The 23,807-nt window shown below is 42.5% G+C and overlaps 2 protein-coding genes across 6 annotated transcripts in view; both read right to left on the bottom strand.

Annotated features, from left to right (window-relative positions):
• SIDT1 (SID1 transmembrane family member 1) overlaps positions 1-2,509 on the bottom strand; it is a 69,786-nt gene extending 67,277 nt beyond the window's left edge. For 2 of the 5 annotated variants that reach the window (XM_034411108.3, XM_087888358.1), the window contains exons 1-2: positions 2,220-2,374; positions 1,549-2,122 (exon numbers count right to left, since the gene is read on the bottom strand). In XM_034411108.3, coding sequence (XP_034266999.2) covers positions 1,549-1,743 — 195 coding nt within the window. In that variant the 5' untranslated portion in view covers positions 1,744-2,122; positions 2,220-2,374. Of the gene's footprint in view, positions 1-1,548 lie in introns of all 5 variants that reach the window. The other 3 variants (XM_034411110.3, XM_087888359.1, XM_034411109.3) reach the window with 2 other exon arrangements.
• Positions 2,510-6,566: 4,057 nt separating this feature from the next.
• Positions 6,567-14,980, bottom strand: LOC117661870 (V-set domain-containing T-cell activation inhibitor 1-like). Its single transcript, XM_034411101.3, has 4 exons — positions 14,833-14,980; positions 13,395-13,799; positions 10,942-11,226; positions 6,567-6,820 (listed from the first exon to the last, which is right to left on the bottom strand). The coding sequence occupies exons 1-4, from the start codon at positions 14,891-14,893 to the stop codon at positions 6,786-6,788; spliced, it is 786 nt and encodes a 261-aa protein (XP_034266992.1). The 5' UTR covers positions 14,894-14,980; the 3' UTR covers positions 6,567-6,785.
• Between the last annotated feature and the right edge of the window lie 8,827 nt (positions 14,981-23,807).

Raw genomic sequence — 23,807 nt, 5'->3', positions numbered from 1 at the left:
AAAATAAGCTGTATGAATTTTGACTTGGTCAATACTCTGTTCAGAAATTATGTATTTTATGCTTGTGTGTCTGAAAAAAAATAAAAAATTGTTTAAAAAAATGCAAATCATTTTTCTGTGGACCACCAAAATTTTCTCGTGGACCACCAGTTGGTGACTGCTGCTCTAGACAGCTGCTCCTCAAGGGAGACTGTAGAACAGCAGTTTTCTGTGTGATTGAGGCCACAGAATGAGACCATGAGTTTTTTGACACCAGGACTGAAACATTTCGCTTTATTTATTGGCTTATATATAGGGAATGAAAAATTATTAGATTTGTACATATACATACACATACACATACATACATTAACTTGACTATAAGGCTGGCAATTTAAATATTTACATGTTTTGCTTTGTTATTTTTATTTTCTAGTTCAGCAAAGGATTTGTTCTTTTCACATTTCCAGGTAGTATTTTTTTTCTTTGCTGATAAAAAAAAGAGCCAGTAATACGGAGATTATTGTAAAGACTGAATGTGCATCAAAATAAGCAAACATACTGTATACTTTGTCCTCTTTCTTACATAGAACTAAGAGTTGGGTATGTCAGGAGAAGCAAAAGTACTTTGAATGCAAAGGGAATGGGTTATTTTAAGGGTATATGGTAAAATAGAAAGAGTCAAAAATAAACAAACTGGATTGAATGCAAAAGTAAGTGATAGACGTGAAAAAAAAATACTTAAAGAAAATGAATGAATGAAAGAATATATATTTCTTTCATTTGGACAGTGTCAGACTTCAGGGTTTACACACACACACACACACAGGCATATGTGTACACACATACACACACAGTGATACACACAGACAGACAGACAGACAGATAGATGGACACACACAGAGATGTAAACCCTGAAGTCTAACACTGCTCAAATAAAAGAAATGCATTTAAATGGTTTGGTGGTCACATACAGAGAATGAATGAGCATCTCTTTAATTTAATCTCTTATTAACACCTTTTCTTTTATTGCACTTTGAATAACATTGCTTAACACACACACACCAGAACAGTGTGATGGATGGATGGAATTTTCACTAATTACCAATGTGGGGTTAACTGTTATGTAATTCCACGATAACATGTGCTCTGCCATTATCTCAAGGAAGCAACAGAAGCATTTGTCATGACTCAGAAAGAACAGGGAAATCTGAAGTTTGTTTAAATGGGAGTTTTATTTGCAGACACAATCGCATAAAAAAAAACAGTTCAGAAAAAGAGCTAGCTCCTAGGAAACTGCCAAAATGGTGTGTGTGTGTGTCTTGAAAGGGATAATGAATGAATAACCCGACTGGTTTTCAATTCCGAATGGCTAGGCCTTGTCCCTCTCCTACCTTCCCCATCATCTGAGCCCCGCAGGCCTTCAGCATTTGCCCCCCACCGGAGGTCTCCTCCCGCCTCGCCACCCGAGCCCGCCAGCCGACCCTCCCCGGCTCTCCCTCTCCCCCGAGTCGCGCCGCCTTCCAGGGCTCCAGCCGCACCTGCCCCAGAGAACACCTGCCGCCTTACCTGGCCCGCCTTACTGGTGTAGTTGAAGGAGTACAGCCGCTCCGTGCCTCGGTTGACCGTCCCGTTGAAGACGTGGTCGAACTGAGCGGCGTGTTCCGCGGCGGCAGGACGAAGGCTACTCGGCGGCGCCAGCAGTTGCTTCTGAGCCCCAGCCACGGCCAGGAGGAGCCCGGCCAGCCCTGCCCAGCCGCTCATCTCCGCCGAAATGGAAGAGGCTGCCGAAAGGAGAGCGAGCGGGGCCTGGCGCCCTCTGTTTACTCGCTACCTCGCTGCCTTCCAGCCGCGGCCGGCCGCTCGCCGCGCCCGGGGCTTCCCACGCCCTCCTTCCTTGCCACCTGGCTCATTTCAGAGGGCCATCCGTAGTGGGTCGAGGCGTGGCCAGGGGATCTTCTCGTCTGGGTGGCGAAGCGAGGCCGGCTTTCTCCGGACTTCGGAATGATAACGCCGATCTCCCTGGACGCAACTTTAAACAAAAAACCAAAAAAGCCGAGGCTCCCGATGGCTGCAGTCTGGGGCTTCGGCAGCGGCGCATCCAGCCTAGGATCGCAGGCGCGGAGTCCTCGGTCCCTCTGCTCTAGAAAGGAAGGAAGAGAAACCGGCAGGTGAAGCGCTGCCTGCCTTCCTGCCTTCCTGCCTTGGCGGAACGCGGAGGATCTACCGGTCGAACTTACGAGTGCCCAGGAAGTGAGCTGCTTCTGCCGCCGCCGCTTCGTGCGCTGCTTCCCTGCCGCCGGCGCCCCTCGGCCCCCGAATGTCTGTCTCCAGCGCGGGAGCGTAACTCGTCATTGACCGGGACCTCTGCGCCCCCTTCCCACGCTGTGCCTGGTGTTCGCGATGTTTGGCTCGGGCGGGGGGGGGGGAATACAAATTCCGTGCCTTTTTTCACTGAGTTAGTTCAATCTTGTCCGTCTATCTTGTCCACGTAGCTGCTTCGTTGCCTTTTGTAAGCAATGCTTTCGACAGGGTTCGTTTTTAATAGCAAAGTTTACACTTGTAGTTACCCCACTTTTGCTTCTCGGTAAGCAGGTAATAATGACAGAAATCAGCAAAGTAAAGGTCTGATGGTGATACTGATTTGAGATGTTGGTCTAGGGAGAGCCCTTAGTGAACCCTGCAAACTTTATTTTTTTACTTATACTTATTTATATTTCATATTTCTTAACCACCCATCTATCTCCCTGGAACAACTGTGAGATTTTGGGCCAGTCGGTTCTACCTCAAAGGGTTGTAGATGAGGCAATGCTAGATGTGCCACTGTCAGCTCCTAGAGCAAAGGCAGAATATAAATTGTAACAACAACAATAACAATAGTGGGGGCAGGGAGAATAGGTTCCAGCCCACCCTAAATAATGGAAAATCTCTGGGCGAGTTTGATCCGGTCAGTGTCCGAGTTTGTTCACCATGGTTATCTGTAATTTACTCCAATATTTTCACAGCACACTGCTAGGGTTACATAAGATTGTAGGCTACAATATGGTTGTAGTTAAGTTTCTAGTTCAGTGTTTCTTGTGAACACAGTCACCTCTCCTTATGTCACAGGTTTGTTTGGGGGCTAATGAAATAGGGGGAAGAGAACATATGCACATGTGGATGTGGGGACAGAATTTGATAAAATGAGCCAAATGGTAGAGGGGGGGCAGAGCAGGATCCCCCAAAGCAAAGCTACCTAAATTTCATTTCATATCTCTACCACCCCCACCCCACCCCCTCCTGTAAAGCCTTAAGAACAAAGAACAGATGAGAGTACTATTATGAATACAGAATTTGGGCCAATTACCACCCCTGCATGCTTATACAGGAACAAAAGGAGGAGGGGGAAAAAAAGACTGTGAGGAGACATAATTGTTATTTTCAGGTATCTGAAGGTTGTTATTCACAAGACTGAGAAGAATTATCAAATTTTGTTTCAGAAGACAAGACAAGAAACAACAGGTCTAAATTATGAAGAAACTGATTTTGCCTGGGCATCAAGAAAAAATTCCTAATAGTTAGAGCAGTTCAACAATGGAATAGATTCCAGAGTTGGAAGCTGGTGGACTTTCTGACACTGGAATTTGACAAGGATGGTATAATGCAGGATGTTTTGCATTGGCCCGGAATCAGACTAGATATCCTCTAAGGTTCCTTCCAACCTATTTATTCAATTCCAAGATTAGGTGCTTCCCAAGGCAGTTTCTTTCTCTAAATCTGGCCTAAACCCCAGTAGAAGCAATTCTAAACAATCAGTTTGCCCGCTTATGCTACCAGCATTATGATTTTACTTTTCAAAAGGACATTAAGAAAAGGTCACTAGACATTTAGTAATCCCATGAAGACCTCTTCTGAAAGCGGTCAATAATGCTTTGTTTAGTTTAGTTAAGTTTAGTTTACTTTATTGATTAGCCCTTGGGCCATATCAAAGTGCAGAATTCCAGACACAAATTATTGCTAAAATCTGATAAAAACAATTTAAAATCGAATTGGATAAAATACAATTTAAAATGAATGGAGTAAAATATGAATTAAAATGAAATTGGAATAAAATACAGGTTAAAATGATTTAGCGGAGTAGGAATCTTCTTTCAAAGAATTATTTATGGACTGCACTGTCCAAGAGGTCCTTTGCTATTTGAGGCAGGACAACAGTGTCATACCCTGCATTCAGCTGAGCTGGTAGATCCTTCAAAATATCAGAAGGCAGCAGAAACGGAGAAAAAGCAGAAGAAGCCACAAAGCAGCTTTGTCTTCCTGGCTGCTGTTCCCTTATTGGTTGCCCTGAGGCTGTTTATGGGTTTGTGGCCTACTCAGGGGAGCAGCTGCCAGTGTGCTGCCCATCTCTGGCTTGGGGGCAGAAAGCAGACACCTTGCTCCATAAGGGAAAGCAGATGTCACATCATCCACTCTGCCAGCTGCTATATACAAACATCACCATTGCTGAGGAAATGGATGAATAATGACCTTGGTGAAGTCACGGCTGTGTCTTTTACTGCCTGATCATGGATAGACTTTCCTTTTTCCCCCTGTCCAATAAACAGTGTAATCAACCACAACAAGGTGAATTCAGTATATTGTACTCTACAAGGCTTGAGATGGAAAAGTGATTCTCACTCCATTATGGCTGTGTGTGGGTAATCTTTTCCTATAGTTACAACTAACTGTATATTTGAGTGGTTGCCACATAATTAGAAGTTATGAAATAGCCACAAACATATTACACAGATTGTGAAAACAGATTTCTGAATTGTAACGAGGCAACCAGCTTCACTCAAAACTCCTACCTGTAACAGAGCACAGAGTTTTTAGCCTCCCACCACTTGCTGTTTTTGTGCACCAGAAGTGGGAAACGGACTGCATAGGTGCAGGGAAGTATTAAAAAATAGGGCCTTCTGTCTTTTACTAATGGTCTTCTACTGGTCTACTAATGGTGAAGACACTAATGTGTCTTCAGAACCTCCTTTTCTCTGGTGAGGCTCTTGATTTCCCTACCCTTTTGGGAAGTGGGGAGGGAGGTTGTTTAAGATAGTTTCTCAACCTCCACAGTTTTAAGATGTGTGGACGCAGGGGAATTCTGAGAGCTGAACATCTTAGTTGCTGAGGTCGAAAAACCCTGGTTTAACAGCAGAATTTAGCCTGTCTTCATCATCACCAATGCTTTGCCTCTCTTAACATCAAATTGCCCACTGCAGGATAGGTGTTTCAGACAGCAAAGGCAAAGCCTTGAGGCCTTGATGGTTAACAGTTGTCATTATAAACTTCAGTACTGTATCTGAAGTAATTTATGTATTGTTAGGGCCAGGTTATGTTTATTTTATTATAATATCACCTTTTGTAGGGGATGGCCGAGTGGTTAAGATTCTGGGATTGTCAACCAAAAGGTTGGCAGTTCAGCATCCAGTCAACATGTGACAGGGTGAATGCCTGTTACTTGCCCCAGCTCCTGCCAACCTAGCAATTCAAAAGCATGTGAATGTGAGTAGATAAATAGGTACCACTTTGGTGAGATGGTAAGAGTGTTCTATGTACCTTGCAGTATAGTCATGCTTCTATATGACCACGGAAAATATCTTTGGGCAACGCTGGTTCCCTCGGCTAAGAAACGGAGACTAGAAACCTGTATCTTTTGGCGGGGGGGGGGGGGGACAGGACATTTACTGATTGTTTTCCTTATCACAGATGCTTTATTATTTTCTCATGAATGAAGGCAAATATACATGTCCCAGGATAATGTTGCAGGATTGGTCAGCGGGACCAGAGGTTTTGTCTCCCAAGCTTTTGGACTTGTACTGGAGCCCATGAGCTCCAGCATGAGTCCAAAAGCTCGGAAGATAAAACTTCTGGTCCCAGTGACTGACCCAGATTGGTTTATTATTTTCTGTTCTTTATTTTATATAACGTTTAGATCACACATCAAGTATTCTGTCCAATTCTGGGTGTTACATTGTAAGAAGGATTTAGCTGAACTACAAAAGATTCAGTGGGGATGATCAGGCAGCTAGAAACTAAGTCCTATGAAGACAAATGGGAGGATTTGGGAAGAGAGGATATGTTAGCTCCTTTGAAATATCTGAAAAAGGATATGACACAAGAAAATCAAGGTCCTGTTGTCTGTTCTTACAGAACACAGAAATGTAATGAAGGATTTTAATTACAGGAAGATAAATTAAGTCCCCCACTGCTCTTCTTAAGCCTGAATCAGAAAAGAGGAAGGCTGTGTTTAAAGCTAGCAATCCAATCCTGTAAACATTTTTCTCTGCTTCTGAAACAAAAGACAATTCAATGGTCTTACCAAAACCACTGGAAAACTAATTGTTGCAGACCTATGTTTATATATGATTCCTATTGTTTTTATTACTTTTTAAGTTTTCTTAATGGCAAGACTGGTTTGACAATGAAATCATTTCTCTAGATTAGAGGCTAGGTGGGCTCTCCTCGGCCAGATGTCTTCTAACAGAGAATGCCATCTGTTGGGATGGTTTAGCCTAGGAAATGGGCTTACCAAATCACCCCCGAAAGTATGAAAAAACTCAATCCAGTCTTGGTTGTCCATATGGATTCTTTTGGCAGTTTTTAATTCAATTCAATTTAATTCAAACATCTAACAATAATATAAACAATCCCTCCTTTCAATATGCAAAATGTATTGTTTCATTTTCTGTATTTTCCCTCTTCCTTCTGCTGTTGCAGGCACTGTACAGAGCTGATATGATGAAAAAATTACTGCTTATCTTCCCTCACTGCATCAACTTGGTGTTGATTTTCTAGTAGTGATTATACATATTATGATATTTCCTCTCTGAAAAAAAGAAAAGTTAAAAAATTAAAACAAACCGAGCCATACAATCAGCACATTTGTTTTAAAAAAATTACTCCTGCATATCTCAAAGGTGCTTTTTCAAATGGCAACTGGACTATGTTTTTTCTTTGAGGAAGAAGATGTTTCACTTCTCATCCAGGAAGCTTCATCAGTTCTGACTCAAAACCTTTGAGACAATCATGATTATCCCTACATATCTTTACCTATATACATACTTATTCAGGTAGTCCTTGACTTACAACCACAATTAAGCCCAACATTTTCATTGCTAAGCAAGACAATTGTTAAGTGAAGTTGGCCCCATTTTACAACCACTCTTGATTACAGTTGTAAAGTGAATCACTTTCACTATTATAAAATACATGCTAGTGGCCAAGCATCCAAATTTTGATCACGTGATCTTGGGAATGCTGAAATGGTCATATGAAAAATAGTCATAAGTAATTTTTTCAGTGCCATTGTAAATTCAAACCATCAGTAAATGAATGGTTGTAAGTTGAGGACTACCCGTATCTATATCTTCTACTGTATATCTATATCTATATCCATACCTACAATACACTCTTTGTTGATCCATCGGACCAAATTTACGAATATTTTCTGTCTGGTTCTGTAGCAACTTCACTGCTATTAATAATCAGATACCAACATTTTGAAATCTCAACTAATGCATCCATTTTACATGAGCTGAGATGTATTTCATAGTTTCCTATATAAAATATTTTCCCTATTTTCTGATGTGCTTATACTATTCTTTGTATGGACTGGAAAAAGTTATATTTCCTGAAAACTTTTCACCTCTATCATAGGAATGTGCTACCTGAAACATCGTAATACCTTTGATCTAGTTTCATGCAGCCACTCACCCTAATTTCAAAGGCTCTTTTAGTAGCTATCATTTCAGATCATTGACAAGAACAACTTGCCCATCAGATTCTGGGCTCTTCCTCATGGTCCACTAATCACAGTATGAAACTGCCTCCCTAATCAGTGTTAAAGGGCACATCCACATGAGCTTGCCGCAGTGGTGCAGTGGTTAGAGTGCAGTACTGCAGGCTACTTCTGCTGATCACCAGTTGCCAGCAATTTGGCAGATCGAATCTCACCAGGCTCAAGGTTGACTCAGCCTTCCATCCTTCCGAGGTCAGTAAAATGAGGGCCCAGATTGTTGGGGGCAATAGGCTGACTCTGTAATCCCCTTAGAGAGGGCTGTAAAGCACTGTGAAGCAGTATATAAGTCTAAGTGCTATTGCTGTTGCTGTTGCTATTGCTATTGCCCTGGGAACTCTAGCCCACTGCAGTAGCAGCCTAAAGACATATTTAGAGGTTCTCATGCTAAAGTTGTACTTTTAGTTTTCTCCTGGAACAAGAGTTCCTGTTTTAACAACTTCAGCATCTCCTCAAGGATGCCTAGGGAGGGCATGACTAGTGATTGCAACCTGCCCAGTACCTGAGGCTATTGCAAGCACAGCTTTCCAGGACTTTTTGGGCTTGCATGACAGGAGAAACCAGGAGTATGTCACCCATTTTTTAGGAAGGTGATTGACACTTTTCTCCCCTGCTTGCTATATCTCTTTTTCAAGCTGGCAAGAGTAGGGAAAGCTGTTTTGAAACATAGATCTTGTTCTAATCTGCTGTCCCTGGTGATTTAATCCCCTTCATTCATTGGGGGGAGCAAAAGTGGGAAATGCTGTTTTTAAACATGGACTACTTTGTCTGTCCCCATCTTTCCTGCTAGTTCAAAGAGAGGAGAAAGAGACAGGAGAGAGGAGTGAGGAAAAGGCAGAGGGGATACATTGTTTACCCCCCCTTTTTTGGGGGGAACATATCCATCAGTCTTCTGTCTTCTGGAAGATTGCCTGTTTTCTAAGTAGGTGCCCTTCATACTATCATCCTTACCCCGAATCAGCTGTAGGACTGCCTGATGTGCCAGGGCTGGATGGACAATTTTACTTCAGGGGATGATGTTATGTTCTGCCTGATAAAGCCAACAGTTTCCTGCTTACTTGGGTAGAATGAATACTCCCATGCAGAGCAACCATTCCTGCAGATGAGTTAGTTGGGTCCACCCAATAAAGCAGGAGAGCACTAGTTGCTAGACCAGGCAGAACTACTTCCCAACAAACATTGATCAGCTAACCATATTTTGATGGCTGTTCTACCATCTGTGAAAACATGTCTTCTCCTTGCATAATATTGTTTGTTTCCTCAGGTAGGTGAAGCCAAGAAAATCCATCAATTACTCTCCTTAGATTGCCCCATTTGAGTCTCTAAGAAGAGCATCACTTGCTTTGCTCACTGTTGAGGCAGAATGAAATTCATCAATGGGGGCAGAATAGAATTTTCCCAGCATGGTTTTGTGATGCTGCGTGGACTGGAGGAAAGCACAACAATGCAGTCATGAGGAAGACCTCCCACACACTGCATAGTGTCTTCCTCACATCATCCAACTCACTGAAATTATTTTAAAAACCTGTCATTCACTGTTTACAGCATTATAGCATTTTCAGTCTTGCCTGCTGTCATTGCTGTGGCAACCTATCAATAACAAAGACTATTTTTCCACAGTGATGATTGAACAATGCTGTGAGATATTACAAATCACTAGTGTGAAACCAACTATTACTGCTATTTTTCTACTGCGGTGGATGCTCTAGAAGACCTTGCAAATCACTAGTGGAGCAATGATCTGTGATGAGAAAGTTAATGAAAAAAGACTGTGCCAGAAAGATAAATAATAAATAGTGCCATTTACAATTAATATGTTGGCTCACTAGCAAATAAGTCTTCTAAGAATCTGGCCCCGAAGAGAAGAAAGCTTTCCCATTTTGCTGTAGGAACATTCACAGGTTCATACTCATCCAAAATTTCAGGATAAGTACTTACATAATTTTATATCAATACAAATTGTAACAGAAAGTGGCCTAATGCTCTCTCACCTTAATAGAACTTACTTCTACATAACTAACTTGCCAGGAACCATTTTGTTTTCTCAGAGAGATTTATGAGACTCAGCTTGGGTAGCTGCATCAGGAGTACTACCACATTTTTGAACTAAGTATTACCAATTTCAAGTATTAAGTACACTATCGATTGCTATACTAGAAATTAACTTTTTCTGTTTTTTTGCAAAAAGTGAGGGGAGATGGAGATATGCATATAAAAAAACAATTGGGCCTCACATTCTGTCTATTGTTTATGAGAGAAAATAAAACACTTTTGACATTCTAATCACCTGTTCTTTAAAGTTGCCAATTTTACTAAAATTAATTCAATGGAATGTATTTCTAAATATGTATTTTTAAAACTGAGGTATCAACAAGCATTAACTGAAATGAGAAACTAGTTTTCTAACTAGGAGTAAATGTTGAGTGTCAAACCAGAAATGGCTTCTAAAATACCACAACTCTCAATCTGACCCTTCATGGCCAGGATTCATGAATATTCAGAAAAGTAGTGTGGAAGTTTCTACTCCTTCCTCTTGCCTGGAAAGATGGATAATCAGATGGCAAGAGTTGATCCAGCTGATTGTTTTTGCGTGTGGCCAAACTACTTTCAAGAAACAGGAGAACCATATTAGGTCTACTAATACTAGCTCATGAAAGAACAAATTGTTGGTTTGGTCCATGGTTCTACATGTCTGTACATCTATCCTCCATTACTCCTGACATTCATCACATCTTTATTTGTGTGTGTCTCTCTCTCACTCACTACTCTAGAACTAGGGAATCTAATACCATAGACATTCCTGAATATAACTGCCAGAATCCATTAACCATTGTGATTGGGATGTATAATTCAGCAACATCTCGAAGGCCAACACTCATTCTTGCACCTTCATCCTCCTCTTTGTTGAGTTGCTGTCTCCTTCATGCCCCTTGTACTCTTGACCACAGTCAATGGGAAGAAGGAAAAAACCATATGCTTTCCTCCTAGTCCAATAATTTGTTTAACCATTTCCCACCACTGAAAGACAGCATCCTGAGCAAGGTTGCTGGGAAAAAGAAGACAGCCACTCTATCATGTTTAATCTGTCCTCACTTAACAACAGATTTCTTCTTTCAACACCCAACAGAGGCTTTCAACAAGAGATCACTAACTTGGAACTTTGTGGATGGACCTAACAGGTCTGTTGAGCACGTCACTCTCTTCAATGTGACAAGTGTAGATTTCATGGAGCAACACAGGGTAATGTAATGTAGATACCACTCGGTGGGACCCATCCTGTTTTTCTTCCAGAATCTCTGTTTTGGAATAGCCAGACAGATCTTCTTCCTTGCGGTTACGCCAGGTTACCTTTGGCATATGGTACCAGCCTGCTGAGATGCACTTGGCTACAAGTGTATCTTCGACTGTACTGAACTGCACCTGTGGCTCTTCAGCATCTAATTGTGAGAGGTGGAAAAACAGAACAATTAGTAATAATCTAATTACAGCTTTGTAAGAATTGCTCTGAGATTTCTCAAATGTGTTACACAGCAGGATTTCCAGAGCTTGCATTCTTCATTTCCAGTAGTTATCCATTCAGTAGAGGCATTGGACATCCAGGCTGTAGAACTAGAAGAGCTAAAACCCTAGATACATAGAAAATATGATGTGGGAAATGCTGGATTAGAACTTCTGAAAATCTGCCATAGGATATTTTGTTCAGTATTAGTAAGATTCATTTTATCCTAATTATGACTTGTAATTTCTCAATTTCTTCAGAAGGAAAAAAGAAAAAGAAAAAATGGTATGGCATAAATTGTGGGTGTAAGAAGGAACACATTCTTTCCAGAAAATTAATCTTCAGAGCTTCTCCTTATATAAATACTTCTGTTCTGCATGATAGTCATGTCCCTTGTTCTCCAGTTACTTAGTTGCAAGCTCACCCCTGCTCTCAGAAATATACCAGCTTTATTGCCTTGTTTACTTTTGTCACTCTGAGAGCTATTCCCAATTTACTGCTGGTCATTTATTCTGTTCGTCTAACTTTTCCTCTTTTACTTGCTGCCCTGCTTTAAGTAATAATGTAAAATAGATTCCTCTGTTTATTTTCATAATATGACTTAGCAGAATGTGGGAATAATGCAGCTAGGCTCAGTTTGTGGTGTATGCTTAGAAGTAAAATGTTCATTTTTGAAAGGTCAGTTGAAATTGCATTCCTCTATATTTACTGAAAAAACAAGGCACTTGTTGATCAAATAATGTTTCAACTTGGAAACAACTTCACCCTTTTAAAATATATTTACAGGACAATCTTTTAGCCAATATTCATGATTAATTATGTAAGAATTTGCTAAGATTTGATGTGCTTAGAAATGCAATTTAAGTTCTCCTACATAAGCAAACTACTTAACCACTCCAACTTATTCTTCTGTTTCTAGTTCTTTTCAGCTGAAGGATAAAATATTTATTCAGAAAAAGACTGCGTTTTACTTGACATATCAGCAACTTCTATAGCATTCTGTATTCTCTTACAGGTATATTAGTAAGAATAATCCTCTTGAAATGTTAATGCTTTTAAAGCTCAGGCTCTATGCGTATGTTTAAAAAAAAAACAAGTGTTGCATGATCAACAGTTTGCTGTAAGAAAACGTACCAGATTAGCCACCATTAGCATCTATATCTCTACCTTGTGTTTTTTTTTTAAATCAGCTGGTAATTCTGAAATGCAGTAGAATGGATACAAATTATTTTGTGATCATAACTCTTTGTTGGACTAGAGTATTTTTGCAGCATTCCTTGTCATCAGAAACATGGTTAAAAGTTTAAAACTAGATGCAGCAGAAAACTAGCTTGTGAAATTTATCCAAGTAGAATGCAGGCTAGGCTGTCTTGGGGAAAATAAACATTAAAACTTAAAACAAACAAACAAAAAAAAAAACCAAGCTATCTTATAGAAAAAAAGTTCTAAAAGAGGTCATTTCCAAAAACTACCAAAGGTCAAGTTAACAGTGGAATCTTGATATTTCTCACCATTTGGAAGTAGGATGCACTACTGTCATCCTTAAGATGAAGTGAGATGAAAGGTCTCACTTTATGATAGATCCAGTGTTCTAAAATTGTTCGTGACAAATCACTTGCCCTTCATATCTTGACTTAATTTTGATTGTCTGTCTAAAGATTGAAACCCAGAATTTTTGAGTTGCAACAATTTTGCAGTATATACAAAAATTTATTCTTACTTTTAAAAAATATGCTGTGATATTTTTCAATTTTAACAACTATCTTTTATTCTCTGTTATTGTTTTGACTGGATATTCTACTATCTATTGCTAAATCATATATCCCTGTCTCTATCTGTGATTTGATTTGTTTTCTTAGCAAGATAAAGTACTAAAAAAATCTGGTGAGAGGAAATATATTATTTCTGTACAAATATAATCACAAATATATGATTTCTCTACATTCTTGTACAGAAATCAAATTTACTGTAGAATAAACAGATAAAATTCATAATAGAAGAAAAAAAGCCTCAGCAATTTATAAAAGATAATTCACGCAGCACAGGGCTCCCGTATTAGGTATTTTCAATTGGGCAATACTGAAAAATAGGCAAAGGCATCCTTACCTTCCACCACAAGCTTCATTTTCCTTGTCCCTCTGCCATGGGAATTAACGGCCTTGCATATGTACATGGCCTCATCAGAAAACTGAACCTGGTCCAGCATGAGGGTCAGGCTGCCCTCTGGAATCTCCTCCTCGTCCACCCAGACTCTGCCTTCATAGAGGGAATTCCGCTCTTCCACTTGTTCCATGTTGTCACTAAAGCTATAGATCACCTTTGGATAAAACTGATAAAAATCATGAAGTCCAACAAAATATTTGTAAAAATCATCATCTTCTACTTCGTGCTCTTCCTTGATATCTTCCCTCTCCCAGGTGAAGGATAAACCTTCTGTGCTATCCACAAAGGAGAATTGGCAGGGGAGAGAAATATTGTCGAACGGACGTACCCTGAACACATCCATTGCATCTAGAGAATGGAATAGCCAGCTCAGATTTAGCCATCAAGGGAAAAAAATCATTCATTCAATCAATCAATCAATTACTGATAGGAATCTAATATTTCACATACACTACAAGGATTAGATAAACTATCCTTTTTCTCAACCATTTGTAACTTAAATAAAATAAAACATACTATATAATTTCTGTATATTATTTTTTAGATCAGTTAGTTGCATTCCTGGTACAGATCTCCTATCTACTAGCCATCTTGCTGAGCTTCTTCTTCTTCATATACACAACTTAGCCCAACCTAATTTGGAAATAGGAGTATCTATGATATTCCTTGGGTATCATTTACATAGCCTCTGAGAGCTCTGGGTGTTTCTATCAGTTTGCAATAATTTCTGGCCTTTTCCCACCATTGGCTTTGAAAAGAAGGACTAGGGTTGTCATGATAGCAGTGTTCCATATTTGAGGGGCTGCCACAAAGAAGAGGAGGGTCACCAACCTATTCTCCAAAGCACCTGAAGCCAGAACAAGAAGCAATGGATGGAAACTAATCAAGGAGAGAAGCAACCTAGTACTAAGGAGAAATTTCCTGACAGGGAGAACAATTAATCAGTGGAACGACTTGCTTCCAGAAATTGTGAATGCTCCAACACTAGAGGTTTTTAAGAAAAGATTGGGCAATCATTTGTCTGAAATGATATAAGGTTTCCTACCTGAGCAGGGGGATAGGCTAGAAGACCTTCAAGGTCCCTTCCAACTCCGTTATTCTATTCTATTCTATTCTATTCTATTCTATTCTATTCTATTCTATTCTATTCTATTCTATTCTATTCTATTCTGCTTTTCAAAACTTTTTGAGGTAGTTTATTAAATAAAATATAAATATAATCCATTAAATTTTACCCAGGTTACAAACTTGCATTCAGAAACCCACCAGCTCATCATGTTAAAACTTAATGAACAAAAGGTATTTTCTTAGGTATCTTTCTTTTTAAAATATCCTATTAATCATGTAGGGGATTGAAAACAAGAGTACAAAGCTTACTTACTTGCATGATAAATAAGCACTAGAAGGAGTGAAGGGTAGATTAGGATTTCAAGAGATGCCATTTTTCTATTAAGAAACAAAGATGAGACTCTCCTTCTTAAGCTCCAGGTTCAACCTCAGTCTTGCCCTCCTTCTGCTACCAGCTGCTGCTCCTTTCCCAGGAACTCCTCCTTACCATTGCATCACTGAGCTTCCTTCCCCTGAGCTCTAAGGCAACACATCTAATTCCGGGAAAACACATTGTGAAATGTACAAAATCTAAAACAGAGCTCAGATACGTTTACATACAATGTACACACAATATATATAAAGTACACACAGTATGCTTTCTTTTGGACCGTGTATATACTCTCACTTAGGCCTAGTTCGGGCATTCACGTCAACATAAAGGGATCTTGAAATTGTAAAAGAATGAGAAATGCATACTTACCAGCTCCTGTTTCCCCCAATATTTTATAAATTTCATCTAGAATGGGGTGGGCAACCTGTGATCTGCATATCTGCATATCCCCCAAACCCATTTACACTATCCACCCCACCCACCTCCAGCCTCTTTAAAAAAAATCAGTCCCTAAAAAATTGGTCTTTGATATTTGGAGGAGATTTTAAGGAGTAAAATGTTACCACTTAAGATATATATATATATATTCCTGTAATTTTAATTCACTGTCTGCTACGTTAGTATCACCAAAGGCATACAAAATGTTTTTCACTTGAAATAATGTTTGAAATACGCCGTTTTGACCTGAAGAAAACTGTTTTGAACTCAAACCATTTACATTCAAAATATTTTGCACACTACTCTCATTTTGAACCGAAATGCAAAGTGAGATTTGGATTCTGCTTTATTAGAATTGCTTGTCTAGTTTCCTTTTGGTATCAGTATATGTACTCAGAAACAGCAAAACTATTGTATTCCTTGATGTTTTTCATAAATTGCAAATTTCATTTAATTTATTTCATTTATTGGATTTATATACCGCCCTGCTCCCAAAGGACTCAGGGCAGTGAACAGCCACAGAATAAAACACATAAATACAAAATTTAAAAACAGAATAAAACTGAATTAAACAATTGGCCGAGACAAATTTAAAACACCCAATAATTTTAAAAACAAATTAAAATTTACATTTTAAAGGGGGAAGATTTAGGCCAGGCCAGCTTGATGGAATAAAAAAGTCTTGAGAGTGCGACGGAAGGTGCACACATCCAGGATCCTCCGTATCTCTGGGGGGAGCTCATTCCAGATAGTAGGTGTCCCCACAGAGAAGGCTCTCCCCCTGGGGGCCGCCAGTCGACATTGTTTGGCCAACGGCACCCAGAGGAGCCCTTCTCTATGAGAGCGTACCAGCCGGTGGGAGGCTATTGGTGGTAGCAGGCGGTCCCGTAAATAACCAGGTCCTAAGCCATGGAGCGCTGTAAAGGTGATAACCAAAACCTTGAAGTGCACCCGGAAGACCACCGGGAACCAGTGCAGCTCGCGCAGGAGAGGTGTTACATGGGAACGCCACGTCGCTCCCATAACCACCCGCGTGGCTGCACTCTGTGCCAGTTGGAGCCTCTGAGTGCTCCTCAAGGGGAGCCCCATGTAGAGAGCATTACAATAGTCCAGGCGGGAGGTGACGAGGGCATGAGTGACTGTGTGTAAGGAGTCCCGATCTAGAAAGGGACGCAACTGGCGAATCAGGCGGACCTGATGAAAAATCCTCCCGGTCACGGCCGTCAAATGCTCTTCTAAAGACAGCCGTGAATCTAGGAGGACGCTCAAGTTGCAAGCCCTCTCCGTGGGGCCAGCGATTCACCCCCAATAGTCAGTGATGGCACCAACTGACTATATCGGGATGTCAGAAACCACAGCCACTCAGTCTTGGATGGGTTGAGCCTGAGCCTTTTTCTCCCCATCCAGATCCGCATGGCCTCCAGGCACCAGGACATCACTTCAAGGGCATCGTTGGGGTGGTCCGAGGTGGAGATGTACAGCTGAGTGTCGTCAGCGTACTGGTGGTACTTCACCCCGAAACCACAGATGATCTCGCCCAGCAGCTTTACATAAATGTTGAATAAAAGGGGCGAGAGGACCGACCCTTGTGGCACCCCACATATGAGGGGCCTCTGCCTTAATATCCTCTCAATTTTTTGCATTGATATAAGAATTCATACAATACCCACTTATATTATGTCCAAATAGAGAAGAGTGTACAGAATGGAGCTTAGTTTGTAACTGCAGATGTTGGTTCATGTTCTCTGTGGACCACTAATTTAACAATAGCAATAGCACTTAGACTTATATACCGCTTCACAGTGCTTTACAGCTCTCTCTAAGCAGTTTACAGTATCAGCCTATTGCCCCCCAACAACCTGGGTTCTCATTTTACTGATCTCGGAAGGATGGAAGGATGAGTCAACCTTGAGCCGATCCAGATTGAACTTCAGACTGTGGGCAGAGTTTGCCTGCAATACTGCATTCTAACCACTGCACCATCAGGGCTCATCTTTAAGAATCTTCTCAGAAACTAATCTTCTCTCTTAGATGAAATTGATTGACTTGCTTGTCCATCTTTTTTTTTTTTTTTTTGCAAATTGAGAAACATAAAGAAACAGAATTAAGTAGGAAATCATACAGTGATAAAAACAATCAAAATAAAGAAATAAAAAAATACATATGCAAATATTTTAAAAATCTATATTCACTATTTCTGTGCCAAAGGAGATTTGTATGGATTAAGAAAATCTATTAAGAAACTTTTATTAATATAATAGTCAAAGGTAAATGGATGTAAATGGGGTGTCATCTGCCCCAGTCACTGTGAGAGGGTGACTGGGATAATTATCCTTCAGACGTGGGGGGATGTCACTGGCCCCTTTCACTGCCGTGAGAGGGCAGTGAACCAGCTCCTGATACGAAGATCTACTTTGACCCAGTATTATTGGACGATCTGGTGAAGCCCTGACCAGTTGACTCTCCATCTCTGTTTTGTGCGATGTTTACGGCTGCTGACCTGCTTGCGCTGCGAGACTCCCCCCTCTCGCAGGTTTGGCCCTCCTCACTATCGAGGGCCTACCTTGATGACAGATTTTGGAATCCCGAGAGGTGGCATGCGGCGAGGAGGGGGTTGTGGGGTTTTTTGGGGAAATTTTTAGATAAGGTTTTAAAGGTTTCTGGGAGGGGGGTGGGTTCGGTGGGTTTGGGGAAGAACCTGTCGGGGAGGAGGCCAGAGCCGGCTGAAGAGCACGGCACTAGAGGTGCGGGAACCGGGGTCAAGGAGGGGGTTAGAGCTTGTGTTGTAGATGGACATTACATCAGTACTGTGGGTGGGAGGGGCAGATATGGCAGGAGCAGGGGGCCACATCAGGTTGTGGGAGTGCGCGCCCGCTGGCTCCAAGCGGTGGTGCGTTCCGGCCTCCAATGGTCCCCTCGTTCCCCAGGTTGCACAGACCCTCAGGCCCTGGGCCTTCAGCTGATGCTGTGCAACGCCCGGTCCATGGTAAATAAAGCCCCCCTCATTTGTGATCTTGTTCAGGAGGGGGGAGCGGACCTGGCAGGTATTACGGAGACCTGGTTGGGCCAGGAGGGGGGGGTCCCCCTCGTTGAGATGTGCCCACCCGGTTTCCACGCATTCCATCAGCCGAGGACACAGGGGAGGGGAGGGGGGGTGGCGGTTGTCATTAGAGAAGGTCTTGGTCCGAGGGAGGCCACTGTTCCTCAGACAGCTGGTTGTGAGTCCCTCCTTGTGAAGTGGGGTCATGGGGTGCAGATGGGCGTGTTGGTTACGTACCTGGCTCCCTGCCACGTGATGGCAGCCCTGCCCGAGCTGCTCAACGTTATAGCCGCGGTGGCGGTTGACACCCCCAGGCTTATGGTCATGGGGGATTTTAACCTGCCATCCATCGGTGAGGCATCTGAAGTGGCTCGGGAGTTCATGGCTTCCATGACGGCCATGGACCTGACCCAGTTAGTTCATGGCCCTACTCACATGGGGGGAAACACGCTAGACCTGGTTTTTGTCTCTGGTCAGTGGTTGAGTGATCTTGAGATAGGGGATATAGTGATCAAGCCCTTGTCATGGTCAGATCACTCCCTCCTTCGCTTTGACCTTCGAACCGCCGCACCCCGCCGCAGGGAGGCGGAACCATTGAGGTGGTACCACCCCAGGTGCCTGATGGATCCTGATAGGTTCCAGACGGAGCTTGGGCCATTTCCTGAGGCTCTGGCACATGGCTCGACTGAGGAGCTGGTGGCTGCCTGGGAGAGGGCGGCCGCTGGAGCTTTGGATCGGGTCGTGCCTTTGCGGCCTCTGACCCGGCGTCGATCTCGCCTGGCTCCTTGGTTCACCGAGGAGCTGAGGGAAATGAAGCGCCAGAAAAGACGCCTGGAGAGTGGTTGGAGGGCCAGCCATTCTGAATCTGACTGAACACTGGTAAGGTCTCATATTAAGACCTACCTGGTGGCGATAAAAGTGGCGAAGTATAACTATTTTACCACTCTTATTGCATCATCAGATAATCGCCCGGCCGCCCTGTTTAGGGTGACCCGCTCCCTGCTCCACCAGGAAGCACGGGAGGACCCCTTGGAGGGCAGAGCCGAGGATTTTGTTCAGTATCTGTATGACAAAATCACTCAGATTCAGGAACACCTGGACTCTGACTGGGTAGATTCAGTGGGGAGGACAGAGGCAGGTCTTGTGAGTATTATCTGGGAAGAGTTTGATTCTGTGATGCCCAAAGATGTGGGCAGGATACTGGGCAGACTGAGCGCAGCCACATGTTTACTGGACCCATGTCCCTCCTGGTTGGTGCTGGCCTCTCGGGAGGTTACACGAGGCTGGCTCCAGGGGATTATAAATGCTTCCCTGAGTGAGGGTGTCTTCCCTGCCACCTTGAAAGAGGCAGTGGTGAGGCCTCTCCTCAAGAAGCCTTCCCTGGACCCGGCAGTGTTGGTAAATTATCATCCAGTCTCCAACCTTCGCTTCGTTGCAAAGGTTGTTGAGAGTGTGGTAGCGCGGCAGCTCCCCCAGTACCTGGATGAATCATCGTATCTGGATCCGTTCCAGTCGGGCTTCAGGCACGGTACAGCAGTACAGCATGGAAACGGCATTGGTCGCATTGGTTGATGATCTCTGGAGGGCTTGGGACAGGGGTTGTTCCTCTGTCCTGGTCCTATTAGACCTCTCAGCGGCTTTTGATAACCATCGACCATGGTATCATGCTGCACCGGCTAGAGGAGTTAGGGGTGGGGGGCACCGTCCTACGGTGGTTCTCCTCCTTTCTCTCTGACCAGTCGCAGTCCATGTTGACAGGGGGGCAGAAGTCGACCCCGAGGCCTCTTGTATGTGGGGTGCCACAAGGGTCGGTCCTCTCGCCCCTTCTGTTCAACATTTATGTGAAGCCGCTGGGTGAGATCATCCATGGTTTCAGGGTGAAGTACCATCAGTACGCTGATGATACTCAGCTGTACATCTCCACCCCGGACCACCCCAATGATGCCCTTGAAGTGATGTCCCGGTGCCTGGAGGCCGTGCGGATCTGGATGGGGAGAAACAGACTCAGGCTCAACCCACCCAAGACCGAGTGGCTGTGGTTTCCGACATCCCGATATAGTCAGTTGGTGCCATCACTGACTATTGGGGGAGAGTCATTGGCCCCCACGGAGAGGGTTTGCAACTTGGGTGTCCTCCTGGACTCACGGCTGTCTTTAGAAGAGCACATGACGGCCGTGGCCAGGGGGATTTTTTATCAGGTCCGCCTGATTCGCCAGTTGCGTCCCTTTCTAGATCGGGACTCGTTAAATACGGTCACTCATGCTCTCATTACTTCCGCTTGGACTACTGCAATGCTCTCTACATGGGGCTCCCCTTGAGGAGCACCCGGAGGCTCCAGCTGGTCCAGAATGCGGCCGTGCGGGTAGTTATGGAAGCAGCATGGCGCTCCCATGTGGCTCCCCTCCTGCGCGAGCTGCACTGGCTCCCTGTGGTCTTCCGGGTGCGCTTCAAGGTCTTAGTTACCACCTTTAGAGCACTCCATGGCTTAGGACTGGGGTACTTACAAGACCGCCTTCTGCCACCAATAGCCTCTCACCGCCCAGTACGCTCCCATAGAGAGGGGCTTCTCAGGGTGCCGTCAGCCAAACAGTGTCGACTGGTGGCCCCCAGGGGGAGAGCCTTCTCTGTGGGGGCACCTACCATCTGGAACGAGCTCCCCCCAGAGATACGGAGGATCCCGGATCTGCGCACGTTTCGCTGTGCTCTCAAAACTTTTCTATTTCAGCAGGCTGGCCTGGCCTAACTCTCCTCTTTTAAATTTTTTAATTCGTGATTTTATAAATTGGGTGTTTCGGCCAAAATATTTAATAATTTTAAGGGATTTTTAATATTTGTATTATCTGTATTTTATCTTGGCTGTTCACTGCCCTGTTCACTGTCCTTCGGGAGTAGGGTGGTATAGAAATTTGATTAATAATAATAATAATAATAATAATAATAATAATAATAATAATAATAATCTTTACTGTAAACTTTTTCCAAAGCTTTTTGTTCTGTATCAAACTTCCAGCCAAGGCAATTTCCAATGCTATTAAATATCACTGAGCCAATGATGAATTTAACTTCTCCATTGTTTTCTACTATCATATCTGCAGGTAACAAAAAAACCCCACCCTTTATTTGTTCACGGAAACAATCGCATTCTGAAAAGCAGCACATTTAAATATCAGTTCTTTGTTTGATTAGGCTTGAATTATTGTTGGTTCATACTATTCTTTTCTTCTTGGCAGATCACCTCCTTATCACCCTCAATGACGTTATACCTCCCTAAATGTTTACATAAACCTTAAACCTGTTCCATTAGGTGAAAAAGACAAGTCCTGCATCAGGCTCATTCTCAAATGTATTATGGGCAAAAAGAATGCAGGATTAAAAGCATCCTATAATGAATGATCCTCAGGACACAGGCAGACTTGCAGATTGGCTGCTAGAATCGAAAAGAAGGTGCATGCAAACCCTTGCCCTGTGACATTTTAAACATCTTTGGAAAGACTGATTACAGAAGGCTACTTGTACCAGCATTACAAAAATAATTCAGATGTGGGTGAAGGGAACCTGCCTTTGATTTAAATGCCCCCATCTTTCAAGTCCACATCTCAAAGGCAGATGTTATCAATGTCAGGGATATGCAGAGCAATATAAATTCCAGATTTGTTTTGATTATTGCAGTACATTTTGGATCCTGCTAATCTCCAATCTTTTTTAATAACTAAAAAAATCCTGACCAGAAATGTAATTGCTCAGCCCTGAGAGCAGGAAAAAAAACCTTATACAATATTCAGAGTTATTCAAAATAGCCAATTGACCCTTGGAATCTGGAACATATTGAACAGGACTGCAACCAACCCAGCAACCACTAGAGGGCAATAAACTACATTACAGTAAGTTTCCACTATCAAGTTCCTAGCATGGAACTCCTAAAAAAAGCTTTGTTTTCAGCATCCTGAAATTTATATGTTATTTATTTTAACTCCATATCTTCAGTGGTATATATGATACATGCACTTCCATATTATTTATGTAATGCTTCCACAAAGTGGGTCATGTTGAAAGAAAGTGATAGAGCTCACATGTCAGAGCTTTGTGATATCCAACATTTCTCATTAATTATATTTCACAAGCCAGATACTGAATTATTGTCAATTTCATTGCTGAGTTGATCCTTTGAGAATATTAGACATGAGTTCTTTTTCTGGTTGGATTTGCACGAAGCCTTTTTCAGGTCCTAATGAATTTGGAAACTGAGAATTAAACTGAGACTTGAACACTGGGCCCTATCCAACAAAATGCAATTCAGTGGTGAGAAAAGGCCTTACACTTAGGAAAGAAAATAGAATAGGTGGTACCTGGCTCATCAGCATTAACTGTGAGAGGGAACTAGGAGTCCTAACAGTTCACAACTTAACTATGAGCCAGCAGTGTGCCGCAGCTGTCAAAAAAGCCAATGCAGTTCTAGGTTGCATCAACAGAGGGATAATATCATGTGATGTGTTAGTACTGCTATATACGGCCTTGGTATAAAATCACAGTTGGAATACTGCCTCCAGTTCTGGTCACCATGATACTATTGGGAGAAATGTCCATCTGGGTTCAGTTCCAAGTGGGAAGAAAGACACTGGAAACATGGAGGCTGTTTGGAAAGATGGTTTAATGGTGGACAGGACCACATGGGTTTTTTGGGTCCTGGGCAAAATAAGCACATGGGTGTGTGTGTGAGAGAAAGATTGATACCCTCTTGGGCCCCGCCTTGGAGCTTCCTGTTCCTGTGTAAGAAATGTATTCTGATTGGTTATCAGACTCCGATGGGGCCATGCAGGGGTAACTTTGTAGGTTGTCTTGAGTCCCAGGCTTGGTTGAATCTTGCTGGATGATGTAATGAAGTGGCTTTGGGAAATTCCTATTATGGCTTAATGGCTTTGTCCTGATTTGGATCTTGAGTGAAGGCTAATCCTATCACCCTGGAACTGAAGGTCTTTTGTACATAAGATGGCCCAGCCTTTTGTCTTGTAGATAGGTTGGCACCAGTCTTTCTGGGGCTATTAATAAAGGTGGGGGCTGCTTTCAAAGAGCATGTTTCTCCTTTTCTCATTCAGGGAGGTATAATATTCTGCCTTTTTAATATTTCCTAGAATATTTCATTTTTCTAGGAGAGGGGTGAGTGCTAACTTCCTACAATACAAAAAAGTACTACTTGCTCAAAAATCCAGTATTCAACATGTTAATGCCATCCTAAAGCAATTAATATTTATAGTCTCCTTTTCATGCTAGTATAGATGCTGCACACTCACTATTGGACATGGATTAACCCCTTTGTGATATTGGGATCACTACTTTTCTAACCCGTCTTCTCTCTTCTCTGGGGTGGGATCATTTGGTAAGAAATCATTGTCTACCTATATTTAAATATAGTCTTTGTCTGCTGTATGTAAAAGTTCAG

This window comes from Pantherophis guttatus, chromosome 2, assembly GCF_059756535.1.
Source record: "Pantherophis guttatus breed Tessera chromosome 2, ASM5975653v1, whole genome shotgun sequence".
Lineage (NCBI taxonomy): Eukaryota > Metazoa > Chordata > Lepidosauria > Squamata > Colubridae > Pantherophis > Pantherophis guttatus.
The sequence above is the reverse complement of the archived record's forward strand: the minus strand, read 5'-3'. Positions and strand labels throughout refer to the sequence as shown.

What these genes read in the sequence shown, in the direction of transcription:
- LOC117661870 (XM_034411101.3), bottom strand. Translation starts at nt 14,893, where the DNA reads ATGGCATCTCTTGAAATCCTAATCTACCCTTCACTCCTTCTAGTGCTT. An exon ending in AGTGCTTATTTATCATGCAA is followed by an intron (nt 13,800 to 14,832) that starts GTAAGTAAGCTT and finishes TCCATTCTCTAG; the next exon opens with ATGCAATGGATGTGTTCAGG. An exon ending in AATGAAGCTTGTGGTGGAAG is followed by an intron (nt 11,227 to 13,394) that starts GTAAGGATGCCT and finishes TCTCACAATTAG; the next exon opens with ATGCTGAAGAGCCACAGGTG.